At 56.7% G+C, this 23,527-nt stretch overlaps 1 protein-coding gene across 1 annotated transcript in view; it reads left to right on the top strand.

The window, feature by feature from the left end:
* Positions 1–23,527, top strand: part of COL5A1 (collagen type V alpha 1 chain) — a 207,313-nt gene that overhangs the window by 65,809 nt on the left and 117,977 nt on the right. The window contains 3 exon segments of the mRNA XM_033238619.1: positions 20,092–20,223; positions 21,506–21,643; positions 23,003–23,242. Coding sequence (XP_033094510.1) covers positions 20,092–20,223; positions 21,506–21,643; positions 23,003–23,242 — 510 coding nt within the window.

Here is a 23,527-nt window from a genome sequence, read left to right as displayed (position 1 = left end):
CCCTCTAGAGTCTCACCTCATCTGTGGGACCTGAGCGGGCCAAGTGATCCACGTCGGGGAGGCTGGGGGGCGGGACTAAGAGGGGGCCTGGGGTGCCTCTGCCTTGAGGTCTGCCATGAAAGGCCCCTCCCCTGGTGAGCTATGACCAGGAGCTGCCATGGAGGGGATGAGAACTGCGCTGGGGGACGGCTGGCCAGCGAGTTCTGGGCCAGGAGCCAAATGTGCTTTTAAGCTGTTGAAGGTTTCAAGGGGCAACAAGGCCAAACGGACTATAAACTCCAGCTCTCCCTGCAGAATCCCTGGGTGCTGGCGGGAAAGTGATGGCGTCGGCTCCAAGCTCGAACGGTCCTCCGTCTGTCAGCCTTTGAAAAACACCAAGCGGTTTACCTAATCCCTGATTCCCTTTTTCCAGGGGCCTGGCTTTTCCACTGACATGTTCTTTCTGGAATTTCGCTCTCCCGGGGCAGGAGTGGGGCCTGTGCTGAGGGGGCCTTTCTCAGCCGTCCACGGAGGTACCTTGGGATTGCTGTGAGTGGGAATGTCCCCCAGGGCATCAGGCCCTTCAGTGTCAGGGCCTCGAAGGGGAGAGCAAGGGCTTTGTTAGAAGCCCAGGTCCACGTTTGCTGTAACTTCCCAGACCGGGGCCCTTGGAGCCTCTGGACCCTTCCAGAACTACCCTACTGCTCACTGGCTTGCTGATGGCTCCCTGGGCTGCCTGTGGGATGCAGCAGGTAGGACTCAGGCTTGGGTCTAGGGCGGCTCCGGAGCCCGCAGCCCATCACTGGGCAGCCGGGGAAGCCCCTGGGGAGGGAAGCGCAGCCGCGAAAGTGAGCAGACTTCCCGGCTCGCAGGCGGGCGAGACTGGGCGCTGAGCTGTGTGCAGCTGGCGGCTCCTGGGACACGAGGGGACTCTGTGAGGACCTTTCCTCCTGGTGGGGGAAGGGCTGTGGGGCTGGGAAAGCCCACCTCGCAGGAACTTTCCTGGGCCCTGCTGCTCAGCCTCCACTTGATGAGCCATGTTCCCCTGTGAGAGGAGTGGGGAGGTGTCCGGGAAGGGAGGGCTTTCCCCGCCTTGGAAGCTGCCCGGAGGGGCACATTTGCGGGGCTGGCTGGGCCAACTCTGACTTGGGACATGAGATCGATGTGATGTGTGCACCTGGGTGGGGCAGGGCACTCCACCACCTCGGGCAGCCCCAGGCACCCTGCTGTGTTGTCTCTGCGCCTCCATCCTCACTGGCCAGGCAGCATAGATGGGACAAGTGTCCCTCTGCCAGGGCTTCTCAGGGGCAGTGTATGCCTGCCCCTCCCGAGTCCCGGCCCAAGCCCCTGCTGCTGCCTGCCCAGTGCGCCTGCCATTGCAGCTCACTGCGACTCCCTGGCGGGCTCTGGTGCACCTGCACTGACACAGGGCACTGTCACCCGTCTAGGTCCTCGGTCCAAGACCCGCATCTACCCAGCCCTGCTGTCTCCTTAGCATCCACTGGTACTTTCTGTAGGAGCCACCTCCACTGTCTCAGGCCACCTGTGTGGCAGCCCAGACCCTACCCTGGCAGTGATGAGGCAGCCCCTGGCAGTGGAACACTAGAGAGTGAAGGGCAGAGGCCCCTTGTCACGTCTTCAGCTCTGCCCACTTTGCAGAGACCTCCTCTTGCTCCTGGAAAGGACAGGGACATTGCACTCTGCATGATCTCCTGGGACTGCTGCAAGCAATTGTCACAGTCTGGTGGCAGAACAGCAGAGATTTATCCTCTCCCAGCTCTGAGGCCAGAATTCCAAGATTGAGGTGTGGGCAAGGCTGTGCTCCCTCTGAAGGCTCTAGCGGGGGGCCCTGCCTGCCACTTCCAGCTCCAGGTGGCTCCAGACACTCCTTGGCTTGTGGCCGCGTTGTCCCAGCCTCTGCCTCCATCTTCACACAGCCTCTCTTTTCCCCCTGTGTCTCTCCTCTGTGTGGCCCACAAGGATACTTGTTGGATTTAGGGCCCACCCTAATCTAGGATGTTCTCATTTCCAGATCCTTCATTCCATCTGCAGTGATCTTATTTCTGGACAAGGTCACCTGTGGATCTAGTTTCAGGGAGTTCCGACCTGGACGCATCCCTCGGGGCCATCAGTCAGCCACTTCCCTACACCAGCGTGGAAAAGGGGTTTTTCTCTCTTAAATTCCCACAGAGCACATGGGCTTAAAAGTGAGCCTCTGGGCATGCATATGAGCCTCTCGCACAGGCTTCGAGGTGGGCTGCTGAGCTGTGCCTGACGGAGGAGGGGCAGGTGGGCCACTTGGCGGTTGGCCAAGCCCTGCAGGCATCTCCCTGGTGCAGTAGGTAGCTGCCTGGCTGACTAGAACCAGTGTGTAGTTTGGCATTGGGGTGCAGTTTGGTATTGGGGTACATTTTCATTTGCAGTTCTGGTCTAGGGAGGCCTGAACAGTGAGTGAGTGACGCCTCGACTCCTCCCTGCCACAGGTGGCTGGTGACCCGCCTGGTAGGTGCCAGTGACCCTGCTGGTGATCTGTGTGGCATCCAACAGGGAGGGGTCAAGAGACCCCACAGAGTTGGGCAGGGCCTGCCTCTTCCCATGGGCTGTGGGGTCTGGCCGCTCCTGCTGCCTGGCCCGAGATTTGAGCTTCAGGTTTGTTCCATGGAAAATGTGAGCCACAGACCCATCTCCCAGCCCAGACGGGAATGATGTCATCTCGGGGAGCCGGCCTTATCCAAGGATATCTTGCTGGGCTGATGGTGGATGTTCTGATCCACAGTTCCCAGAAGACGGCACCAAGGGGCTCTGAGAAGGGACGCATGATGCTGGAGGGTCTCTGGAGGGGGGTGCCCAGGGCACACAGGGCTGCGGTGGAGGGGAAACAGAGGGGCAGGGTGTCCCCTGTGGGAGGACCCAGTGACTGGGGGAGCCGCCCACCTGAGCGGAGGAGCTGCCATCAAGCGGCCGAAGGGCGAGAGGGCCCACGAATGTGATGTCCGTCTTCAGCACCATGGCCAAGGGGCATCTGAGGGAGCCACAGTCAAGCCCGAGCCCTCCATCCATCCTTCCCATGGTTTTGAGCCAGCCTGAACCTCCGTTTCTTCAGCTGGAAAGTGGGGATGTCAGGCTTGTGGTTGCGGATGAAAGGGGGCAAAGCTGGTGTGGCCAGCCCTGTGGTCACTCAGCGAGGTGGCAGGTGCGCTGCTCTGTGCTGGCAGGCTCTCCTGCTGGCGCCTGGGACGGTGGCTGTTATGATGATGAGGATTGTGGTTATGGCGATTGTGTGGTATTTTCATGGCATCGCCGTCAGTGCCATTAACCCTATCTCACTGAAAGGGGTGTGAAGCTCAGTGGGCAGGTGGGGGAGCCAGGACCCAAGCCTGCTCCCCATCAAGGTGCTCTGTTTGTTGGGTGCAGTGGTGGGGGAGGAGCCCCATTTTTGGGTGCAACGGTGGGGGAGGGTCTCCGTTTTTGGGTGCAGTGGTGGGAGAGGGCCCCCGTTTTTTGGGTTCAGTGGTGGGGGAGGGGACCACTTGGTGGGACAGCCACACGGGAGGCCAGGAAGGAAGCTCCCACAGCTGGCCTCCGCCTTCCATGGCCGTGTGCCTCTGGGCATGAATTGCTCGGTCGGCCCTTTGGTGCCTCGAAGAAGCCCCCGTGGGCCTGTGGAGTCAGCTTAGAGGCCGGGTTGGCTCCATTTCCTGTCTAGGGGAGGCCACCTGGCTCTTCCTCAGACCCGAGCAGACAGTCCATGTGGCCAGGCTGGTGACACCCCACTTGCAGAGCCTGGGTGCTGTCCTGTAGACCATGTGGCTGGGGTGTGGGCCTGTGTCTTGCCAGCCAGGTGTGCTAATGAGTGAGTCTTGATCGCAGAGCACATGGAAAATCCGTCTCAGAATCACTTTTCTGCCAGCACCCTCTGGTCTGTTTGAAAATCCAACAGTTGGGAAGGGCTGCTCTGTTCTAACACTGCACCCCATGGGCCCAAGCACTAGGCGGATGGGGCACTGGGGGCTGGTGCAGTGGCCACCGCTTGTTCAGAAAACCCAAGGCTCTGAGATGGAGGAGCCAGAGAGGTAACACCACCTGCCTAAGGTTACACAGCTGGGAACAGGCAGGGTAGGACTTCAGCCCAGGCCTAGATCTTTCTGGGTTGAGTTCCCATACTCAGATGAAGAGGGGCAGGGCTTGGGCTCCCACATGGGAGACTTCTGCCTGGGTCCTGTCTCCTTATTCTCATAGCCTCTTCTTGCATCTCCTGATCCAAGTCCCCGCTCTTCAGTCATATCTCCTGTGTCCCTTTACAGCATCTCGTTCTCCAGCCCCGTAGAGTCAGTGCCTGGCCCTCCCCGCAGGTGGATGGCCCTGGGCCTGAGTCTTACCCGCCCTGGACTCCTGGGCCTGTCTGTGAGTGCCTGACAGGACGTGAACCCCCTTTACCCTGGCCCCCTTCCTGTCCCCCTCCTGCCTGTTCCCGCTCCTTCCCCCTCTTTCCTGTCCCCCTCCTTCCTTCCCTCTCCTTTCTGACCCCCTCCTTCCTGCCCCCTTCTTCCTGTTCCCCTTCTTCCTTCCTCCCTCTTTCCTGTCCCCCCTCCTTCCTCCTTCCTTCTTCCTATCTCCCTTCCTTTCTTCTCTCTCCTTCCTGTCCCTCCTCTTCCCTGTCCCCCTCCTTCCTGCCCCTCTTCTTCCTGTCCTCCCTTCCTGCCCCCTTCTTCCTGTCCTCCTTCTTCCTTCCTCCCTCTTTTCTGCCCCCCTCCTCCCTGCCTCCCTTCTTCCTGTCACCCCTCCTTCCTGTCCCCCCTTCTTCCTTCCTCCCCCCTCCTTCCTGACTCTCTTCTTCCTGTTCCCCTCGTACCTTCCCCTTCTTCCTGTCCCCCCTCCTTCCTGTCCCCCGCCTTCCTGCCCCTTCTTCCTGTCCCCCCTCCTTCCTTCTTCCTTCCTTCCTGTCTCTACTTATTCCTGTCTCCGTTCCTTCCTTCCCTCCTCCTTCCTGTTCCCCCTCCTTCTTATTCTCCCTCCTTCCTGTCCCCCTCCTTCCTATTGCCCCTCCTCCCTTCCCTCTTCCTTCCTGTCCCCCTTTCTTCCTGCCCCCTCCTTCTTGTCCACCCTCCTTCCTAATACCCCTTCCTGTCCCCCCTTCTTTCTGCCTCACTTCTTCCTGTTTCCCCTCCCCCTTCCTTCCTGTTCTCCCTCATTCCTTCCCCCTTCCTTCTGCCCTCCTCCATCCTGCCCCCTCTTTTCTGCTTCCCTTTCTTCTTGCCGTCATCTTTCCTGCCCCTCTCTGGCCCCAGACCCTGGCGCTTCTCGTGTTCAGCCCTGAGTTGCTGCTTTTTGTTCAAATGGCCCCACCCTGTCCTCTGCTGGGGTTTCCTTGACCGTGGGGACCAGGTCTCCCCTGGACACCTTTGTCCAGGTGCCCCCAGCCCGCACCCATCCTGACTGTGTCTGCAAGCCCGTCCTCCAGAAGGACCTGTGGGTGACCAGGCTGCAGCTGGGGACTCCCAGCGCTTCTGGAGCCCTGGACTCTCCAAACAAGGCATGATTCCCGCCGCGCCCCGCGGCCTCTCTCCAGAGCCCTGGCTGCCTGCCGTCCATGCCCGTGGGAGGCTGTGTGTTTGGAAATATGTTTTGGAGCTGAGAAGTGCAGGTTTTCCTGCGAGCTAGCCACGTGGCCTCACCCTGCCTCTCTCATGTCCAATAGTGAGTGTTGCCCTAGAGGCAGTCTGAGCCATGCCTCGGGATGTCTGAGCAGGATGTCTGGGCCCCACCCCACTGGCTTCATGCTGTCAGGGAGCCTGGGTCACAGGCTCATTTACTCACCGCAGGGTGTGATGGCAGGGAGAGTGTGGAGCAGCAGCCTGGCTCCTAACGTAACCCCAGAGCACTCCTCCCTCCCGGCCTGCAGCCACAGCAGGGCTGTGTGTGCTCCACAGGGAAGTGCGGGTCCTCCTGATGGTGGCAGATTTGCAGAGACACCCAGGAGTCGCATCTGTCACTGTCCCCATCACAGGTGAAGCCATCTTACCCTATTGGTTGACAGAATGAAGACTCAGAAGATCTTTCAAGCTGGGACTATGCTCTGGAACGAAGGAAATGAAATTTGATCAGGATAAACATGAGCTTCTGCCCTTGGTTTCAGAACAATCAATGGTACAAGCACAGGGCCAGGAGAAGTGGCAGGTGTTTTATATGAAAAAGATTTAGGGGTTTGTGGGTGTCAACCCCATTAATGAACATCAGTGTGGTGTGGCGGCCACGGGAATGCACGGTCACAGGGGGCGTTAGGGACGGAAGGCAGAGTGATCTCAGGTCTGGAAACTGTGCTGAATGGAAGCTGAATAGAAAGAACTGGGGTCTGAACCCGGGACAGAGAAGGTTGGTGGAGTGGTGAGTGGGTGGGTGGCCCGAGTGTGGGGTCTTGTCCAGAGGAGAGGGGATGAGACCATGGCAGACTGAGGCCAGTGAAGGGATGTGAACCTTGTAACAGCCACCTTCTCCTCCAGGCCCAGCTCTGAGCAACCTCCTTCATGACCCCTCTCCTTGACCTCCCAGGCAAAGTCTGTTGCCGACCAAGCCATCTCCCTTGAGACTTAGAGTCAGAGACACAGATTTATTCATCTTTATGTTCCTAAGACTTATCAGAGAGATGCAAAAAATACTGATTGAATGAACAAAAGGATGAACAATCAGAACTGGCTGCCTTTCTGCAGGCCTTCATGCTACAGAGGAGTATTCGGAAAAGGCTGGTGTGCCTTTCTCAGGGATCAGGACTGTTGATGGTGGTGGTGGTGGCAGAGGAGGTGGTGGTAGTGATGACGGCAATAATGATGCTGATGGTGGTGATATTAATGGTGAGTATGATGATGATGATAACAGTGCTGTGGTGGTAATGGTCATGATGATGGTAGTGATGATGATGGTGGTCATGATGGTGCTGGTGAAGGTGATGGTGAAGTTGATGGCAGTGGATATGCTGATGATGGTGATGGTGGTTGTGGAGAGGTGGTGATGGTGGTGGTGAATGTAATGATGGTGATGATGAGGGTGTTGGTGGTGATGATAATGGTAGTGGTGGTGGGGATACTGCTGATGGTGATGCTGGTGATGGTGGTGATGGAGGTAGTGGTGGTTGTGATGATCTGGTACTGTGGTGGTTCTATGGTTTTGGTGGTGGTGGTGGTGGAGGCGATGCTGGTGGTGGTGATAGTGAAGGGGATGGTTGTAGCGATGATGGTGATAGTGGTAGTAGAGGTGATGGTGATGTTGGTGATCCTGGTGGAGATGGTGATGCTGGTGGTGATGATGCTGGTGATGGAGGTGATGGTCATGGTGGTGGTGGTAATGCTGGTAGTGTGGTGGTTCTATGGTTTGGTGGTGGTGGAAGTGATGCTGGTGATGGTCGTGGAGGAGGTAATGGTGGTGATGGTGGTGATGCTGGTGATGTGATGCTGGTGAAGGTAGTGATGGAGGTGATGGTGGTGGTGATGCTTGTGGAGGTGGTGATGAAGGTGATAGTGGTGATGAAAGTGATTGTGGTGGTGTGATGCTGGTGGTGGTGGAGGTGATGGTGGTGAAGGTGGTGATGCTGGTGAAGGTAGTGTTGGAGGTGATGGTGGTGGTGATAGTGATTTTGGTGAAGGTGGTGGTGGAGGTGATGGTAGTGGTGGTGTTGCTGGTGAAGGTGGTGGTGGAGGTGATGGTGGTTATGGGGGTGATGGTGGTGGAGGTGATGGTGGTAGTGGTGGTGATGCTGGTGGAGGTGGTGATGGAGGTGATTGTGATGATGTGATGATGGTGAAGGTAGTGGAGGTGATGATGGTGGTGGTGATGGTGATGGTGAAGATGGTAGTGGAGGTGATGGTGGTGGTGGTGGTGATGCTGGTGGAGGTGGTGATGGAGGTGATTGTGATGGTGTGATGATGGTGAAGGTGGTGGTGGAGGTGATGATGGTGGTGATGGTGATGATGGTAGAAGTGGTGATGGAGGTGATGGTGGTGGTGGTGGTGGTGATGCTGGTGATGTGATGCTGGTGAAGGTGGTGATGGAGGTGATGGTGATAGTGGTGGTGATGCTTGTGGATGTGGTGATGAAGGTGATAGTGGTGATGAAGGTGATTGTGGTGGTATGATGCTGGTGGTGGTGGTGGAGGTGATGGTGATGAAGGTGGTGAAGGTGGTGATGCTGGTGAAGGTAGTGATGGAGGTGATGGTGGTGGTAATAGTGTTTCTGGTGAAGGTGGTGGTAGAGGTGATGGTAGTGGTGGTGATGCTGGTGGAGGTGGTGGTGGAGGTGATGCTGGTGGTGTCATGGTGATGGTGGTGTTGCTGGTGAAGGTGGTGGTGGAGGTGATGGTGGTTATGCTGGTGACGGTGGTGGAGATGATGGTGGTAGTGGTGGTGATGCTGGTGGAGGTGGTGATGGAGGTGATTGTGATGGTGTGATGATGGTGAAGGTGGTGGAGGTGATGATGGTGGTGGTGATGGTGATAATGGTGAAGATGGTAGTGGAGGTGAAGGTGGTAGTGGAGGTGATGGTGATGGTGGTGGTGATGCTGGTGGAGGTGATGATGGAGGTGATTGTGATGGTGTGATGATGGTGAAGGTGGTGGTGGAGGTGATGGTGGTGGTGGTGATGGCGATGATGGTAGAAGTGGTGATGGAGGTGATGGTGGTGGTGGTGGTGATGGTGATGGTAGTGGTGAAGGTGATGGTGATGCTGGTGGTGGTGATGGTGGTGGTAACGATGTTAGTAGTGTGTTTGTTCTATGGTTTTGGTGCTGGTAGCGCTCCTGGTGGTGGTCGTGATGCTAGTAGCGTGGTGGTTCTGTGGTTTTGGTGCTGGTGGTGGCCGTGGAGGCTGTGCTGGTGGATGCTGATTGCTCTGGACAGTGTTCTGGTGCAATCCCGTTTAGTCCTCTGCTTCGTGAGGTAGATCTTATTATCCTGTTTTATCAACAAATGGAGACCTGGAATAATTAGTCATATGCTGACATCCTCACAGATGACAAGGGAGGGATCCAGTACCCCGGCCTCCTGTGGTCAACCCCTTCCCTGTGCCATTCTTCTCTGGGCAGTCCTGCCAAGGGTCAAGTGGCTTCCTTCTGGGGAGCCTGGACTGAGTGAATGTCCCCTGTGCTCAGCGATGCCCCGTGTGCCATAAAACAGTGTCTGCAGGCCCACTGCTCCAAAAGTCCAGATGTGGAGAAGGAAAGAACAGCTCAAGTATGCACTGCCCAAGCCACAAGTGCAGGCCTTTGTGAGGTTGCCACCCTTTGGATGGCGAGTCTTTGAGGAGGTGGACCCACACCCTTTGGAGAGAGCAAGTCTTTGAGGAGGTGGACCTGCCCCCCAGCCCCTGCCATTGGTGCTGCCATTTTGTCCGTTGGTCTAGAGATGAGGCCCCCCTTTCCCCGTTTGCTGAGCTGACCCTTTAGTCCCTGTGGGTGTGCCTGAGACTGTGACCTGATCATGCCCCCTCTCTGCACACATGTGTCCTGCCCTCATGATGGAGACACAGATGTGTCATTTTGGAGCCTCCACCCAGAGCTGTTGTGAGTAGACTTGACCCTACGCGTCTTGGGCTGGTGGCTGCAGGTGAGAATTGGACTGGGACAGGAGGCACCGAGCGAGGACATGGCGGGGACAGCAGAAAGTAATTTCCAACGACATGAAAGTGTTTCTCTAACACTCTCGTTAATAGTGTGAAACTTGTTCTCACAGGTGCTGTGAAAACCATGGAAAAAATTATTTAGACCTCACTGGCTTGGGGGCATTTTGTTTTTCCATTTTGTGTGACTCACGGATGAAAAATATCAAAGCGAGATTATAAATGTGACTGGTTTGGGCCCATGGCAGCTGGAATGGGGGAATCTGGTGGTCTCCTACGTGTGCAGTGCTATGGATGTTAAGGAAGTGGCTCGTGGAGAAGGGGCACCGGTGGCATCTGGCCAGGCTGCTCTGGCCGTGTCTGTCAGAATCTGCCGGGCCCAGCAGGAGGGAAGCCTTGTGCGTGAGACTGCTAATGACGGTACCATACTTGCGGGGAATGCAATCATGTTCTTAGCTCCTGTTTCAGAGCCCAGGGCCAGACTCTACCCTCCCAGCAGCCTCTGGGGCCAGCGTTGTTCCATCCCCAGCTTCAGAAGGGGCAAGCATGGTTTAATGTGGTTTGTGAACACGCCTGAGATCACTCAGCCAGCAAGGGGCAAGGTGAACCCAGCTCCAGGCCCTGGCACCGCCTGTGACTCTCCCTGCCTCTGTCCCTTCCAGTCAGCATGTTAACTCAGCTGGGCTGGGTTTGGTATGGCAGGTTGGACAATGTGCCCGCCTGCTGGGACAGGGGAGGTATGTGGCAGGGCTTGGCAGTGGCACAGCAGTCTCTCCTGGACAACATGCTTGCTGACCGCTTCTCCCACAGCCTCGAATGAGAAGAGTTTGTCTTAAATAATTTGTGTCTCTCTGTTTACCAGCACGAAGCGCTCTGGCTAAAATCAGGTGATAAAATCTGCAGGACAAGCAGAGCGCTCAGCTGGGATTCCTGTGCAACCTGTTTCGGTTGGATGAGGAGGGGGCCTGGGTGCCAGGCAGTGGTGGGGGGCTGGCTTACCCCAGGGATGGGGGGATTGGGTTGAAAGGAGTTGAAAGGAGGACTGCACGATTAAATGGCAGAGGAGGCACTGAGCATGCCATTAGAGGGAACAGCATCAATAGAAAGCAGGCTGGGCTGGGGGCCCCGGCCACGGGAGCCTCTAATTTGGGGAGCCTCATGTTTCCCATCTCCATGGCCCCAGGCTTATGAGGCTCTCCAATGAAAACTTTGCAATTTCCTCAGCTCACAACAGAAACGCAGCCTGGATACAGTCTCATTAGTTGAAAAGGCAGAACTGATTCTCTCAGTAAAATGCTCCCGTCTCTGCCAGAGCCAAGGACAACACGCTCCCGCCGCGGCTGCCGACCCATCTTCTGTCGAATGCGGCCGCCAGCTGTGACGTGGGCAGAGGCTCCACAGCGGAGTGGAGTGGACGTAATGACCCTGGCCTGGTGGCAGAAACTTCCAGGGCACTTTAGTGACCCAGCAGGGGGCAGAAACCAGGAATGTAAAGGGAGAAACAGTGGTCAGTTAGCAGAGCGAGGGATGGCGTGAAAACGGCTGCCACCTGCTTTTTTGGGCAGCCACAGGGCCAGCTGTGTGGGGCAGCTGGTGCTGGGTCCTGGCTTTGAAAGTTAAATGGAGTGGTTCAGGGGCTCAGCCCGGGAAGCCAAGACATGGAACAGGAGAAGCCTGAATCCACCAGGTGAATTGGGCAGGTGCCTGTCCCTGCTCCTAGGGCTGTGTGGGCGACGGGACAAGGTTGTGAGAACTGGGAGCCTATGGCCGTTCTGTGTGTAGGATGTGTGATTTGGCACAATGGCCTTGACTCCAAGGTGGGCAGCTCTGGGGTGGGGACTGTGGGGGCTGAAGGCGGAGACTCAGGAGCCCCAGTCAGCCCTCTTCCCATCTGCCCTGTGAGAGTGGCGCTGCCTCTCAGACCCTCCATTGCTGCATCTGTGAAATGGGGATGAGAGAGTGGAAAGGAGGCCTTGCCTTCCTCCTGGAGGGGCTGAAAGAATGGGAGTAGGGCCAGACCTGTAAGAAAAGTCCCTTTTGCTGAGGCGTGAGGTAGGGCTGGGAATTGGGTCAGTGTGAAACACCAGCGTCTTTCCCAGCGCAGGCCGGGTACAGGCGGTGCACGCTGAGGATATCCGACGTGTCAACACAGCCTGTCATGTTGGAGCGGGGAAGTGGGATGGGCTTAGGACAAGCAGCCTCAAGGACCTGTGGGCTGTTGTTAAGGGAGGGGACTGAGTCCCAGGCACCTCGGGGCCATCTCCAGTGCTGTGCCAGGACCCATGTGTGTCACACATACGCATGCCTGTTCACATATGCGCACAAGTCATGCCATGCCATATACATATGCATAAAAGTGCATGCATGTACCCATGTCACACTTGCACATGCATGTATACTGTGCACATGACATATGCATGTATGTCATGCACACACACCACACACATGAATGCAAAAAACGTGTGCACAGTACACATATGGCCTCATGTGTGCAAGTGCACACCTGCACCAACACGGTACTGGACACATGCGCACACACACGTGTGCACACACACAGTCACACAGCACACCAGGCAACCCCAGATCCTAGTGCTTGGCCTGCAAGAGGGCCATGGGCCTACAAGTGTGGGGTTGCTGGATGGGCTTCCCTGCGTCTGGTGGGTGTTTGGCCCTGCAGGAGGGCTGGAAAACAGCATGAAGTAGCAGGGGAGACACAGCACCTCACATGCTCATCTCATGGCCTGGGCAGGACAGGGGCAAGGCAGTGCATCATGCTCCATATCCTGGGTGGTGATCAGCCTCTGCCTTTCCAGGGCAAGGGGGCGGCTCAGGAAGGAGGCAGCTGCCATCATTGGTAGGAGGATGGAGGATGGGGAGAAAGGAGCAATGAAGGGTGGAGAAGGGGCGTGTCTGAGGAAGGTCGGGAGTGACATCTATTGCCCTGCTCAGGGATGGGGCATGTGCCATGACACCTGGCAGGTGGATGTGACATCAGAGGAGAGCCATGGGCCACTGCTGGGCAGGGCATCAGGTTGGCTCCATGTGCTTGTGTGCCAGGGGCTCTGATGGCACCTGGGAGGGGGACTGTGGGGACCATGGGCCTTTCTGAGGTCGTGGTCAAACTGCTTGCAGGTTCTTGGGGTCAGAGCCCACCTGTCTGAGAGGGCAGCTGCAGCTAAGAAATTCCTGGGGTGCCTCTGTGCCTCAGGAAGGGTCAGGGCATGACCCACGGGACAATTCTGACCTACAGCCAGCCTCTTAGAGGCCCAGGGTTGGGTCCTGGAAGGCTGCAGGCTGAGGTCTCCCTGGGGTTTCTTTGCCTGTGCATGTGCATTGTGACCCAGCCCCAAGCTCCAGTTTCCTGTCCCTGTCCCCTGAAAAACCATGAGCACACTCAAGCCCAAGCAGGGGCTGCCCACCAGCCCCTGGCCCTTTTTCCAAGCCGCCAGCACCTCCCACCAGCCAGTGCCGGGCAAGGCTTCGCCAGGAGAGGTGGCTTCATCGTCCAATTTTCCTGGTCTGTAGTTTGGAGCTTGGTTTCATATCACAGGAGGCATTGTGAAAATGCTCTCAGCATACAACATGAAGTTATGATCCTAGTTTTGTATTTGAAAGACGGTGTGTGCCAGCTTATAGTGGCCAGGGTGGCGTGCCCTCTCCAGCACAGTGGGGAGTGGCTGCCGGAAGCCCTGGGTTGAGAATGGTTCTGAGGGCACCAGGGCGGATCTCTGCCTAGGGCTTTCTTGAGCTTCAGGCAGAGCTGTGTGTCTGGTCCACACAGCCTAGAGGGGGTCAGGGGAGGCTGAGATTTCCTATGATGAAATGGGGAGACGGTGGCTTCCAGGGGCTGGTTGCCTGGCTGGTAGGTGGTTGGGCTGGACGTCTCCATGTGGCAACCTGGCTTCCAGAGAGGAGCTGACTCTGAGTGAACATTCCAGAAGGAGGAGCGCAGGCTCGGGAACTGCCCGGGTACCACTGACAGAAGGAGGGGCGTTCCCGCATCCACAGCTGCCTTTGAGGTCTGTGAGGGGCGGCTCCAGTCCTGGCTGCATCTTAGAATCTCATGAGCATTTATGGCTCCTGAATCCCAGGACCCCCCAGACCCACCTCATGGGGTCTCTGGGGGTCCCAGGGTTCCACGGGTGTCACCTGCTGGGTAGGACATAGTGTGTGGCTGCCTGTGAGTATCAGGGAAGAAGCTTCTCTCCACCCTGGACGCATCACATCTTTCGCCAGGACGGTGATGGACATGGGTCTCAGGGATGCAGGAGGACTTCAGTGTGGCCCCCACTGTCCCCATCCAGGGCCCCCCATGGTACCCCTCAAGGGTCCCCTCAACTATCCCCATCCAGAGCTGTCAGGTGTCCCCCCCATGGCACCCCTATCCAGGGCTGCCCAGGCTCCCCCATAGTACCCCATCTAGGACCACCCTGTAACCTCCCCATTGTACCCATACAGGGTTGCCCAGGACCCCCCATGACCCCATTAGGGCTGTTCAGTGCCTCTCGTCACCCCATGGCACCCCATGACTGTGTTTGGATCCCATCACTATCTTGTCTTTGCTCTGAGCAGTGGACTAGCCACCAACCCACAGCCCCGAGGGCAGAGCTGGAAGTCCCATGCACCTGGGCCTCTGGACTTGCAGGAATCAGGTGGCCCCAGGGGCAGCCCAGGGCAGAGGCAGGTATCTCACTGGAGTCCTGCAGAGTGGGTTACAGCCTTTGCATCAGCTTCAGCTCTTCCTCCTCCCAGTCCTTGTAGGGGTCTGCTGGGGGGCAGATATGGGGGTGCAGACATCACGGAGCCCTTTCCTCAGCCCTGCCTGGGAGGTGGCACAGAAGCAGTGAAAGCTCGTATAGCCGTGGGGCTGGCCTGTGGGAGCCTGCTGGGTTTCAGTCTTGGAGCCTGGAGCAGATCCCTCACTACGGCCCCATCTGCCTGGGGTCCTGCAGAGAAGCTCCTGCTCGTCCATAGCCTTGCTGGGCACCCGGGTGTTCAGGGCCCCCTCCCTCACCTGCATGTGTAGGGAAGACACAGTGGGTGGGCTGGAAAGAGCCCTGGGCCAGGACCTGGGTCTAGAGCGACCCTGCTTCTGCAGCACTCTGAGCCCAAGCCTTAGCACCTGCGCCTCGATTTCTCCTTCTCCATGGGTGTAGTGTGAGCTGGGCAGACCCTTGCCCTTTGGCAGTGGTGCCTACAGAACACACGGGCTCTTTCTAGTGTGAAAACCCACCTGAGGATTTGGTGGGGCAATGATTCGAACGAAGCAGGTGCATTTGCAGAGGAGGGGACACTGCATGAAGAGGCCTCATGCCCAGTCCTACTTATTACCTATTCATGGCTGCAATCTGGGGGTGTGGCAGGCAGGCCACAATGTAGGGCTGGCTGAGGGCCAGGTCAGCCTGGGATCAGAGCGCAGGGCACCTGGGGACACCTCAGGCTTTGTCCCCCTTTGTGGGTGTTCATTACCTAGCCTTGGGCCCTGATGGTCATGCGGGTGTGCTTGGGTGCTGTGTGCCCACATGCACTGAGACCAGCACCAGCACCTTATGCAGCACCTGCAAGGTATGGCTGCTGTGCTGAACACCCTGGGGTACGGGGGGTGTGCCGGACACACCCATGATCCAAGGAGCTTGGGGCTTCCGGGGAAGCAGAGCTGGATCCAGGGGTGCACCAGGGCCCAGGACCACAGCTGCCCCTGAAGGCCCCCGAGGCTTCTCTTCCTTCTTTGAAGTGCCTTTGGAGAGCATATATTCAGATGTCAAATTGCCAGTTGAAAGGAGAACATATTTTATTTGAATTGGATGAAATTTGATCCAGAAGTCATGTTGCTTAATAAAAATATGTGGTTTTGATTCACTGTTCCTCCTTGTCTTCTGGAGAATTTGAAACATGGGCCAGGATCCTCTGATGCGGGAGAGAGAGAAGGAGAAAGAGGGAGGGAGAGGGAGAGGGAGGTAGGGCAGGTGGGCAGCTGTGCTGGCCTCATGGGGTGGAGAGTAGGGCATCCCGTTTGAGGGTTGGCATCGGGGAGGGAAGGTGTGAAATGCTGAGGGCTGTGCTTATCAGGGTCCACTCTTGCTTCCTCCTCAGAATGCCCCAGTTTACTGTGATGAGGCCTCAGGGGCAGGGGGCAGCAGCAGGTAGCCATCTTCGGTCACTCCCCGTCCCCGTGCTCTGTCCCTTTGTGGGCCACAGCCCCCGAGGTGAAGTCTGGAAGGAGAGGAATCTGTCCCCCAGTGCCCTCCTCAGCCCGGCAGATGCCCCAGCCCAGGGAACAGGTGCAAGCTCAGCTCCCGACGACCACCAACCCTCAGCGGCTTCCTGCACCACTGTCCCGAGGCATCCTGCGGAGAGGAAGGACCTGGGTTGGAGGGGCTTGGCAGTGCTGTCCATGATGTGGGGTGATGCTGGGGGTTACAGTCCCTGAAACTTCAGATGAGGCGGTAGGTACGTGGCAGCCAGGGACGCCCCATGCTCTGCGACTGAGGCCTGCGGGAGGAGCACCCGTCTCTGTGTGTGCTGCTCCATCTGTTCTGAGATGTGGGGACAGGGGAGACAAGGCTGGGTCAGCTAGTGTGGGGGACCCCACTGCACGCATAGGTTCCAGGTCCTGGCCACTGCTTCTGTGGTTCTGCAGTTGGGGCCAGTGACGTCTCCTGTCACAGCCCCTTCTTTCTATCTGTTAAATGGAGGTGACAGAAATTTCCCTCGTGAGTCCTGAGTCCTGCAAGGGAACGGGTGCTGGCATGCACCCAGGCACTGGGCGGACCTCAGAACCCTGGCTGCACTCTTCTGGATGGGGTGAGGCAGGGGCAGGTGGGCAGAAGGGCTGTGGCTGGGCTGTGGCACAGTGGTGCTGAGAAAGGTGGGTCCATCTGCCTGTGACCCAGAGGCAGGTATGGATGTGGATGTGTGGCTGAAGTCAGGAGCAAGAACATTCCACCTGGCAGAGCTGCCTGGAGAGTCGGGTGGGCTTGGGAAGGGTTCTGAGCTCCTCGCTCATCGTTTGAGGTTTTTAAACACAGGTTGGGGTCACCCACAGTAACCATAGACACATACCCCACTTTCTTCCTCTTTTTGGTGCTGAGATCCATTTCCTGTTGAGCCCCGAGGTCCTCCACTCGGATCTGCCTCGCACCGCTCCCTCTGCTCTCAGGAGCACTGTCCTGGCTGCTGTGGCCTCTTCCCTGCCACCCTCTCACACCTGCTGTTGGGCCCCACCCTGCATCCTGCGTCAGCCCTCTGCTGACGCCCAGTTCCTCCAAACCTACTGCCCACTCAGGGCTTTTCCTGAGCACACACCTTCCCCCATTGACCTCAAAATCTTTTGCATTACTTATTGAGTGCCTTCTGTATACACAAGGAGTTTTGCCTGGAGGACTCCACAGCTCTGTGAGATGAATGCTGATGTTTTATGCTAATTTTTTCAGAGAGAAAGCAGGGAGCAGAGAGGTGTGTGTGAGCAGGCTCATCCCAGGCCACAGAGCCAGGCAGCGGCGGAGCTGGTGTGTGGGCCGGGCCTGTCTGGCAACACAGAGCTTGCTGCTTTTCCGAGTGTGCCTGCGGGCTGGGGTTCCCTCCGCCCCACCCGTGTGCGCAGTGGTTGTGATCCTCCCCCCGCTCCATCCAAGTCTCAGTGCCTGTCTTGCTGTGGCCAGACCCTCACACCAAGGGTCTTCGTGGAAGTGAGCAGCCCTCGGAATAGTGACGGGTGTGCGCAGAGAGATCACAGCTGTGAATGTCCCCCAGCCCTTCCAAGAACACTGGCACCCTGGGGCTGAGGGTGACTCACCAGGGTCAGAAGTACACAGCACAAAGCCACATCACAGCCACCGCAGCTGCAGGCCAGAGTCTTCATGGCAGAGACAAAGCTGTCACTAGACTCCTCCTGGCCCAGAGAGAGTCCTTGGCGGGGGGAAGGTGGTGCCTCTGCCTGGATAGAGTGAAGGCTCGGATGAACCAGGCTCGGATGAACCATGGAGAACGTGCCATCCTCCAGATGGAGTTGGGCACCCTGACCCTGCAGCCCGCTGGCTACTGTGGCTCTGGAAAAGTGTGCAGATTTGATGCAGGGTGGCATGATGGGCTCCAGACCCAGAACACTCAGCACCTGGCCCTGCCTCAAGTCCCCTTGCCTGCAGCGCTGTCTCCAGTGACAGGATTCCAGCACCCGGACATGCTACTCCATGTTTTTTCCCTCCCTTGAATGCGGTGGGGTGTGTGGTGGTTGGAACTTTACAGGCTGCCTTGGGCTGATCCTGCCCCACCTGCTGGGGGACCCTCGACAGGTGACCTCACAGGGCCTCGGTTTCCCCTGCTGTAGAGTGGGGATTAGTCAGACACAATTCATAGGGTTCTTGAGGGCACAGAGAGACCACGTGCAGGCTCTTTACCTAGTACTTGATCTGTGGTCAACATGATCCTAAATCGTCATCACTGTCATTACGGTAATCATTACTATATTGGTCGGCTTCTATGCATCTGATTATGGTGAAAAGATCCTCTGCTTTGGAACACCCAGGGTGCTGCCAGGGTGACACCTAGCATGCCTGTCACCTTTTTTTTTTTTTTTTTTTTGAGATGGAGTCTTGCTCTGTCGCCCAGGCTGGAGTGCAGTGGCGCGATCTCCGCTCACTGCAAGCTCCGCCTCCCGGGTTTACGCCATTCTCCTGCCTCAGCCTCCCAAGTAGCTGGGACTACAGGCACCCGCCACCTCGCCCGGCTGATTTTTTTGTATTTTTAGTAGAGATGGGGTTTCACCGAGTTAGCCAGGATGGTCTTGATCTCCTGACTTTGTGATCCGCCCGCTTCGGCCTCCCAAAGTGCTGGGATTACAGGCGTGAGCCACCGCGCCCGGCCGCCTGTCACCTTCATCTCTGCAGATAGTGTTTATGAGACCCGCATTTCTTATTCCTAGTAGCAGCTCTTTTGTTTCTCCCCTGCGCACATCGTGGTCAGAGAATAATGAAATAAATTGAATTGTCTACACATCGTGGTTAGAGGAAGAAGGAATACGTGCTCGCATGCTTTTCCTGGCTGACACAGTCAGACTGTAGGCTGCTGGCAATGAACCCAAAAGTTTAGTTATTAGCAGCGTGGATTCATCCGCCCTGTAGTGTGGGTCAGTACTTCCTTCCCTTTTATGGTTGTATAATATTCTGCTCTATGTGCATACCACACTCTTTTTATCCATTGATCTGTCGGTAGGCATGTGGGTTGCTTTTATCTTTGGGCCACTGTGACTAATGCTACTATGAACACTTGCATACATTTATTTGTTTGAGTACCTGCTTTGTTTGGAGGGTGAACTGATTTGGGTGAATTGTTTATACATCTGTTTCAGTTCCTGAGATTGGAATTACTGGGTCATATGGTAATTCTAGTTTTAACTTTTTGAGAAACCAGACATCACCTCTTTAAAAGTACTCTCTCCCCCAGTGGTTGAGGGGTAATGGCAGAGGAGGCAGGGTACCTCCAAGCTCTCGGGGTCTAGGCTGGGTTAGAGTACAGGCTGTTTCTCACAACAGGCAAAAACTGCCAGCATTGTACTGGCATCTGGCAGGTGTTTAATAGGTGTCTGATAAATGGATGAGTGAATGGGTGGTGGATTGATGGGTGGGTGCATAGATGGGTGGATAGACAGATGAATGGATGGGTGGATGGGTGGAAGGATGGGTAGAGGGATGGACAGATGGATGGAAGGATGGATGTACCTAGATGGATAGATAGATAGATGAATTAATGAGTGGATAGATGGCTGGGTGGATGGATGGACAGGTGGATAGGTAGATGGATGAATGGATGAATGGATGGATGGGTGAATGGGTGGAAGGATGAGTGGATGGATGGATAGATGAATGGAAGGATGTATATTTGCAGATGGATGGATGCATGGATGGATAAGTGAATGAGTGGACAGATGGATGGAGGAGTGGATTGACAGAGGATTTAATGGATGGATGGATAGACAGATGAATGGGTGAATGGATGAATACATGGATGGATGGGTGGATGAGTGGATGGATGGATGGATGGGTAGATGGATGGAAGGATGTATATATGCAGATGGATGGATGCATGGATGAATGGATGAGTGAATGAGTGGACAGACGGGTAGATGGATAGAGGGTTTATGGATGAATAGATGGGTGAATGGGTGAATGGATGGATAGATGGATGGATGGGTGGATGGGTGAATGGATGGAAGGTAGATGTAGATGGATAGGTGGATAGATGGGTGAATGGATGAATGAATGAGTGGATGGGTGGATGGATGGATGGGTAGATGGATGAGTAAATGGATGGATGGATGGTTGGATGGGCCAGCCTAGCTTGAGTGTCTTTTGTGAGTGGCAGCTTCTAGGGAGAATGTTTGACTCTGAGGACAAGCTTGTCTCGTGGCTTGGTCTGGACTTTGCCCTACTTCAAGGCATGGGGCTGTGTCTCCCAGGTCCCCATGCTAGTGCTCTGTGAGCTGCTTTTTCATGCGCATCTGTTCTCTTCCAGGGTGACATCCAGCAGCTGCTCTTTGTCTCGGACCACCGGGCAGCTTATGATTACTGCGAGCACTATAGCCCTGACTGTGACACCGCAGTACCTGACACCCCACAGTCGCAGGACCCCAATCCAGATGAATATGTGAGTTAACTCTGGCCGGGATCTTGGGGGGCGAGAGCAGACTACTTGGGATGGTTGGTGAAGGCACACATAAGCCATGGGACCCTTATTTTAAATAAATCCATTGGGTGAGAATTCAGAGGGACCCAGGAGGTAAACATTGGAGTATCTGACTCACTTTACTAAATAGCACTGCCCAGAATGATAGGGTCACAGATTCTGTCATCAATAACCCTCTCCTTTAACCTTTTGAATAAGCTCCTTGATGATGAATACCCAGTGCTCTCTCACCCTTGGGCTTGACCTTCATGGGGTATTTGTGAGCACCGATGCCACAGGTGTCCCCCCACGGACTCGATCCACTGGAGGGGCCGTGTGCAGCTTGCCAAAGAGGGTGGAGCCTGGGCTTGTCTACTGTAGAATGGCCAGCCCTCGAATCCTTTGAGTGTAGAGTGTGCTGTAGAGTGGCAGCCACATGCCTGACACCTTTGTTCCTCTTCCTGGGACCCGCCATGTCCATGGGTCAGCTTTCCTCCCCCTGCCACCTCACACCCTCGTGGCACTGCAGTTTATCTTATTTGCAGTTCTTTCTGTCACCTCTGCATGAAGATGCTCTCCCGTGCCCTGAGCCCATTGCCTCTCATTTCTCATCCGTAATATTAAATCCTGTTTATTTTTCCTTGGGTCTTCCTTCTTTCACCACCAGTCAGGAGAGAAGGAAGGGTAGCTTTCAGGAAGCTGTGGAACCCTGTGGCCCAGGCCACATCTTACGAACTCCAGGAGGGGCTGGACAGAGCTCCTAGCTGAGTCCCTGCTGCCCTGGCCTCCTGCCAGTCACCGCCCAGCTCCTGGTATGGGAATGGGCTCAGGACGAGGCCTGCTCTGTCCCCGTGAAGCCCCTCCCATGGGGTCCCTGGGCATTGAGGCTTGGGGCTGAAGGCCCAGGAGCCTGCTGGTGACATGGTGACGGCTGCACAGCCTGCCATTCTGTTGCTTGTTCTGGCCTGGGTTCCAAAGGGCCAGAGGCCTTCACCTTGGAGGGCTCATCTTTCTCTGACTGCTTGAGGGGACCAGGTGTCCCCCTGCTTTCTCCCTGGTGCTTCTGATGAGGCTGTGTCAGCTTTCCAAGGAGCTGGAGAAGGAGGAACCCCATCTGGGGACCCACAGGGAGGTTCACGCCTGGGGCTGGACGGGGCTTCGTGGCGTGCAATCTTCCCAGCCAAATCTGGAGGTTGCAGAAGGACAGCAGGCTGGTCGCCCTGTGGGCTCGCTGCTTCCTCACGGGGCTGCAATTCGCTTTCAGTACACGGAAGGAGACGGCGAGGGTGAGACGTATTACTACGAATACCCCTACTATGAAGACCCCGAAGACCTGGGGAAGGAACCCACCCCCAGCAAGAAGCCCGTGGAAGCTGCCAAAGAAACCACAGCGGTCCCCGAGGTCTGGGCCGAGCGGGGGACTGGGTTGGGCTGGGTCTCTCAAAGCTGTGGTGCAGAGGTGGGCGAGGCTGAGAGAGATCGTGTCGGGGTGGAGGGTTGGGGGCTGTCTGCTGAAGGTTGCGGGGGCAGCTCAGTGAGGGAGCCGGCTGTTGCGGGCTGTGTAAGCTTTGCCGTCACGGGGAGTGTTTGGCTTTCCGCCGTGAGGCGGATGTTGGGAGATGCAAGGTATACAGGGGGGTATCCACCAGCATCTCTGGGCCCTGGCCCCAGTCCCCACCCTGTACCAGGCATAGCGCTCAAGCAGGCCCAGGATGAGTTTGGTTCTTGGGTTCCTCAAGTGTAGGTGCAGCTGTGGTGGGAGAGGAGAGAGGAGAGCTCAGGGGCTCCCTGGACGGGGGATGATGCAGTCTGAGGTCTCGGGTCCTCCCCTCTCTGGGCTTTCACACCCTCACCTCTGAAATTGGGGACGGTTGCGAGGGTGTGTGAGCAGCCGTGAGAGCTGGAGGACCACACCTAGCAGGGCCCAGGCCCCGTGCAGGTGTGGGGATGGGTGGGTGCCCTGCTGGGGAGGGAGGCTGTCCAGCCTCAGAGCCATTGTCAGTGGTAAAGAGGGTGGGGCGTGAGCATGGGCGGTGCGCGTGTGTGCGTGAAGGAGTGTGTGTGAACATGTGGCACACAGGCACGTGTGTGCATGAGCCTGCATGTGTGTGTAAGCATGTGTGCATGCAGGCACGGGTGTGCATGAGCCTACGTGTGTGTGTGAGCGTGTGTGTGAGCGTGTGTGTGTAAGCATGTGTGCATGCAGGCATGGGTGTGCATGAGCCTGTATGTGTGTGAGCATGTGTGTGTAAGCGTGTGTGCATGCAGGCACGGGTGTGCATGAGCCTACGTGTGTGTGTGAGCGTGTGTGTGTAAGCGTGTGTGCATGCAGGCACGGGTGTGCATGAGCCTGTGTATGTGAGCGTGTCTGTATCCTTCTGGGGAAAGGTGATCTGGTCATCTCACATAGCTCTGAGAGCCTGGAATGTTTTGCTACTTTTGTTTTTTTAAATATTGATATATGATTCGCCCTTTTCTGGTGTGTAACTGGGTGGGTTTGAGTCCATTCTGAGCATGCTTGGAGACCGGGGGCTCGCAGCTGGGCCGCCTTCTTCCCACTTGCTCTGCCCCCAACCTCCATGGATGGGGGCAGCCCCTGCACTGAGTCTCTGGGCCTCTTGACAGGCCAGGGCTCCAGGCATTGCCACTGAGATGCCACTGAGATGCATGTCCGTTGCACCCGGACATGCGGCAAGTCCCAGACCTGGCTCCGCTGCCAGCCTCCTCCCTGACTCCAGCTGTCTCTGCCTTTGGCTCCCAGGAGCCGACCCCGACCCCCACGGAAGCGGCTCCCATGCCTGAAACCAGTGAAGCGGCTGGGAAGGAAGAGGACCCTGGCATCGGGGACTATGACTATCTGCCCAGCGAGGACTACTACACTCCCTCGCCTTACGAGGACCTCACCTATGGCGAGGGGGAGGAGAACCCCGACCAGCCCACAGATCCAGGCGCCGGGGCCGAGATTCCCACCAGCACCGCCGGCACCTCTAACTCCTCCAACGTAATTTCTTTCCTTCCCTTTGGTTTGGTCTGGGGCAGCGGGCCAAGGGCCAGGGCTGGGGCCACAGTGCTGAGCTCCCTTCTTACTCCAGTTCTCACCTTGGTGTCCTTGGGTGGCCCCTGTGTTCCCGCCACACCCTGGCCCTGGGCCCTTCGCAGCTGGGCAGTGTAATGCACCCCAGGGGAAGCCATTGCTGAACAAGTTTGGAATCCCTGGCTTGCTGAGTTGATCTCAGTGTGGCCAATTTTTCGCCTGGAAAATGGGTAGAATGACCCCAGCCCTTCC

This window comes from Trachypithecus francoisi, unplaced genomic scaffold, assembly GCF_009764315.1.
Source record: "Trachypithecus francoisi isolate TF-2019V2 unplaced genomic scaffold, Tfra_2.0 Lachesis_group16, whole genome shotgun sequence".
NCBI classification, from domain to species: Eukaryota; Metazoa; Chordata; class Mammalia; order Primates; family Cercopithecidae; genus Trachypithecus; species Trachypithecus francoisi.
Note: the sequence above shows the minus strand (reverse complement) of the source record. Positions and strands in the feature narration are given on the sequence as shown.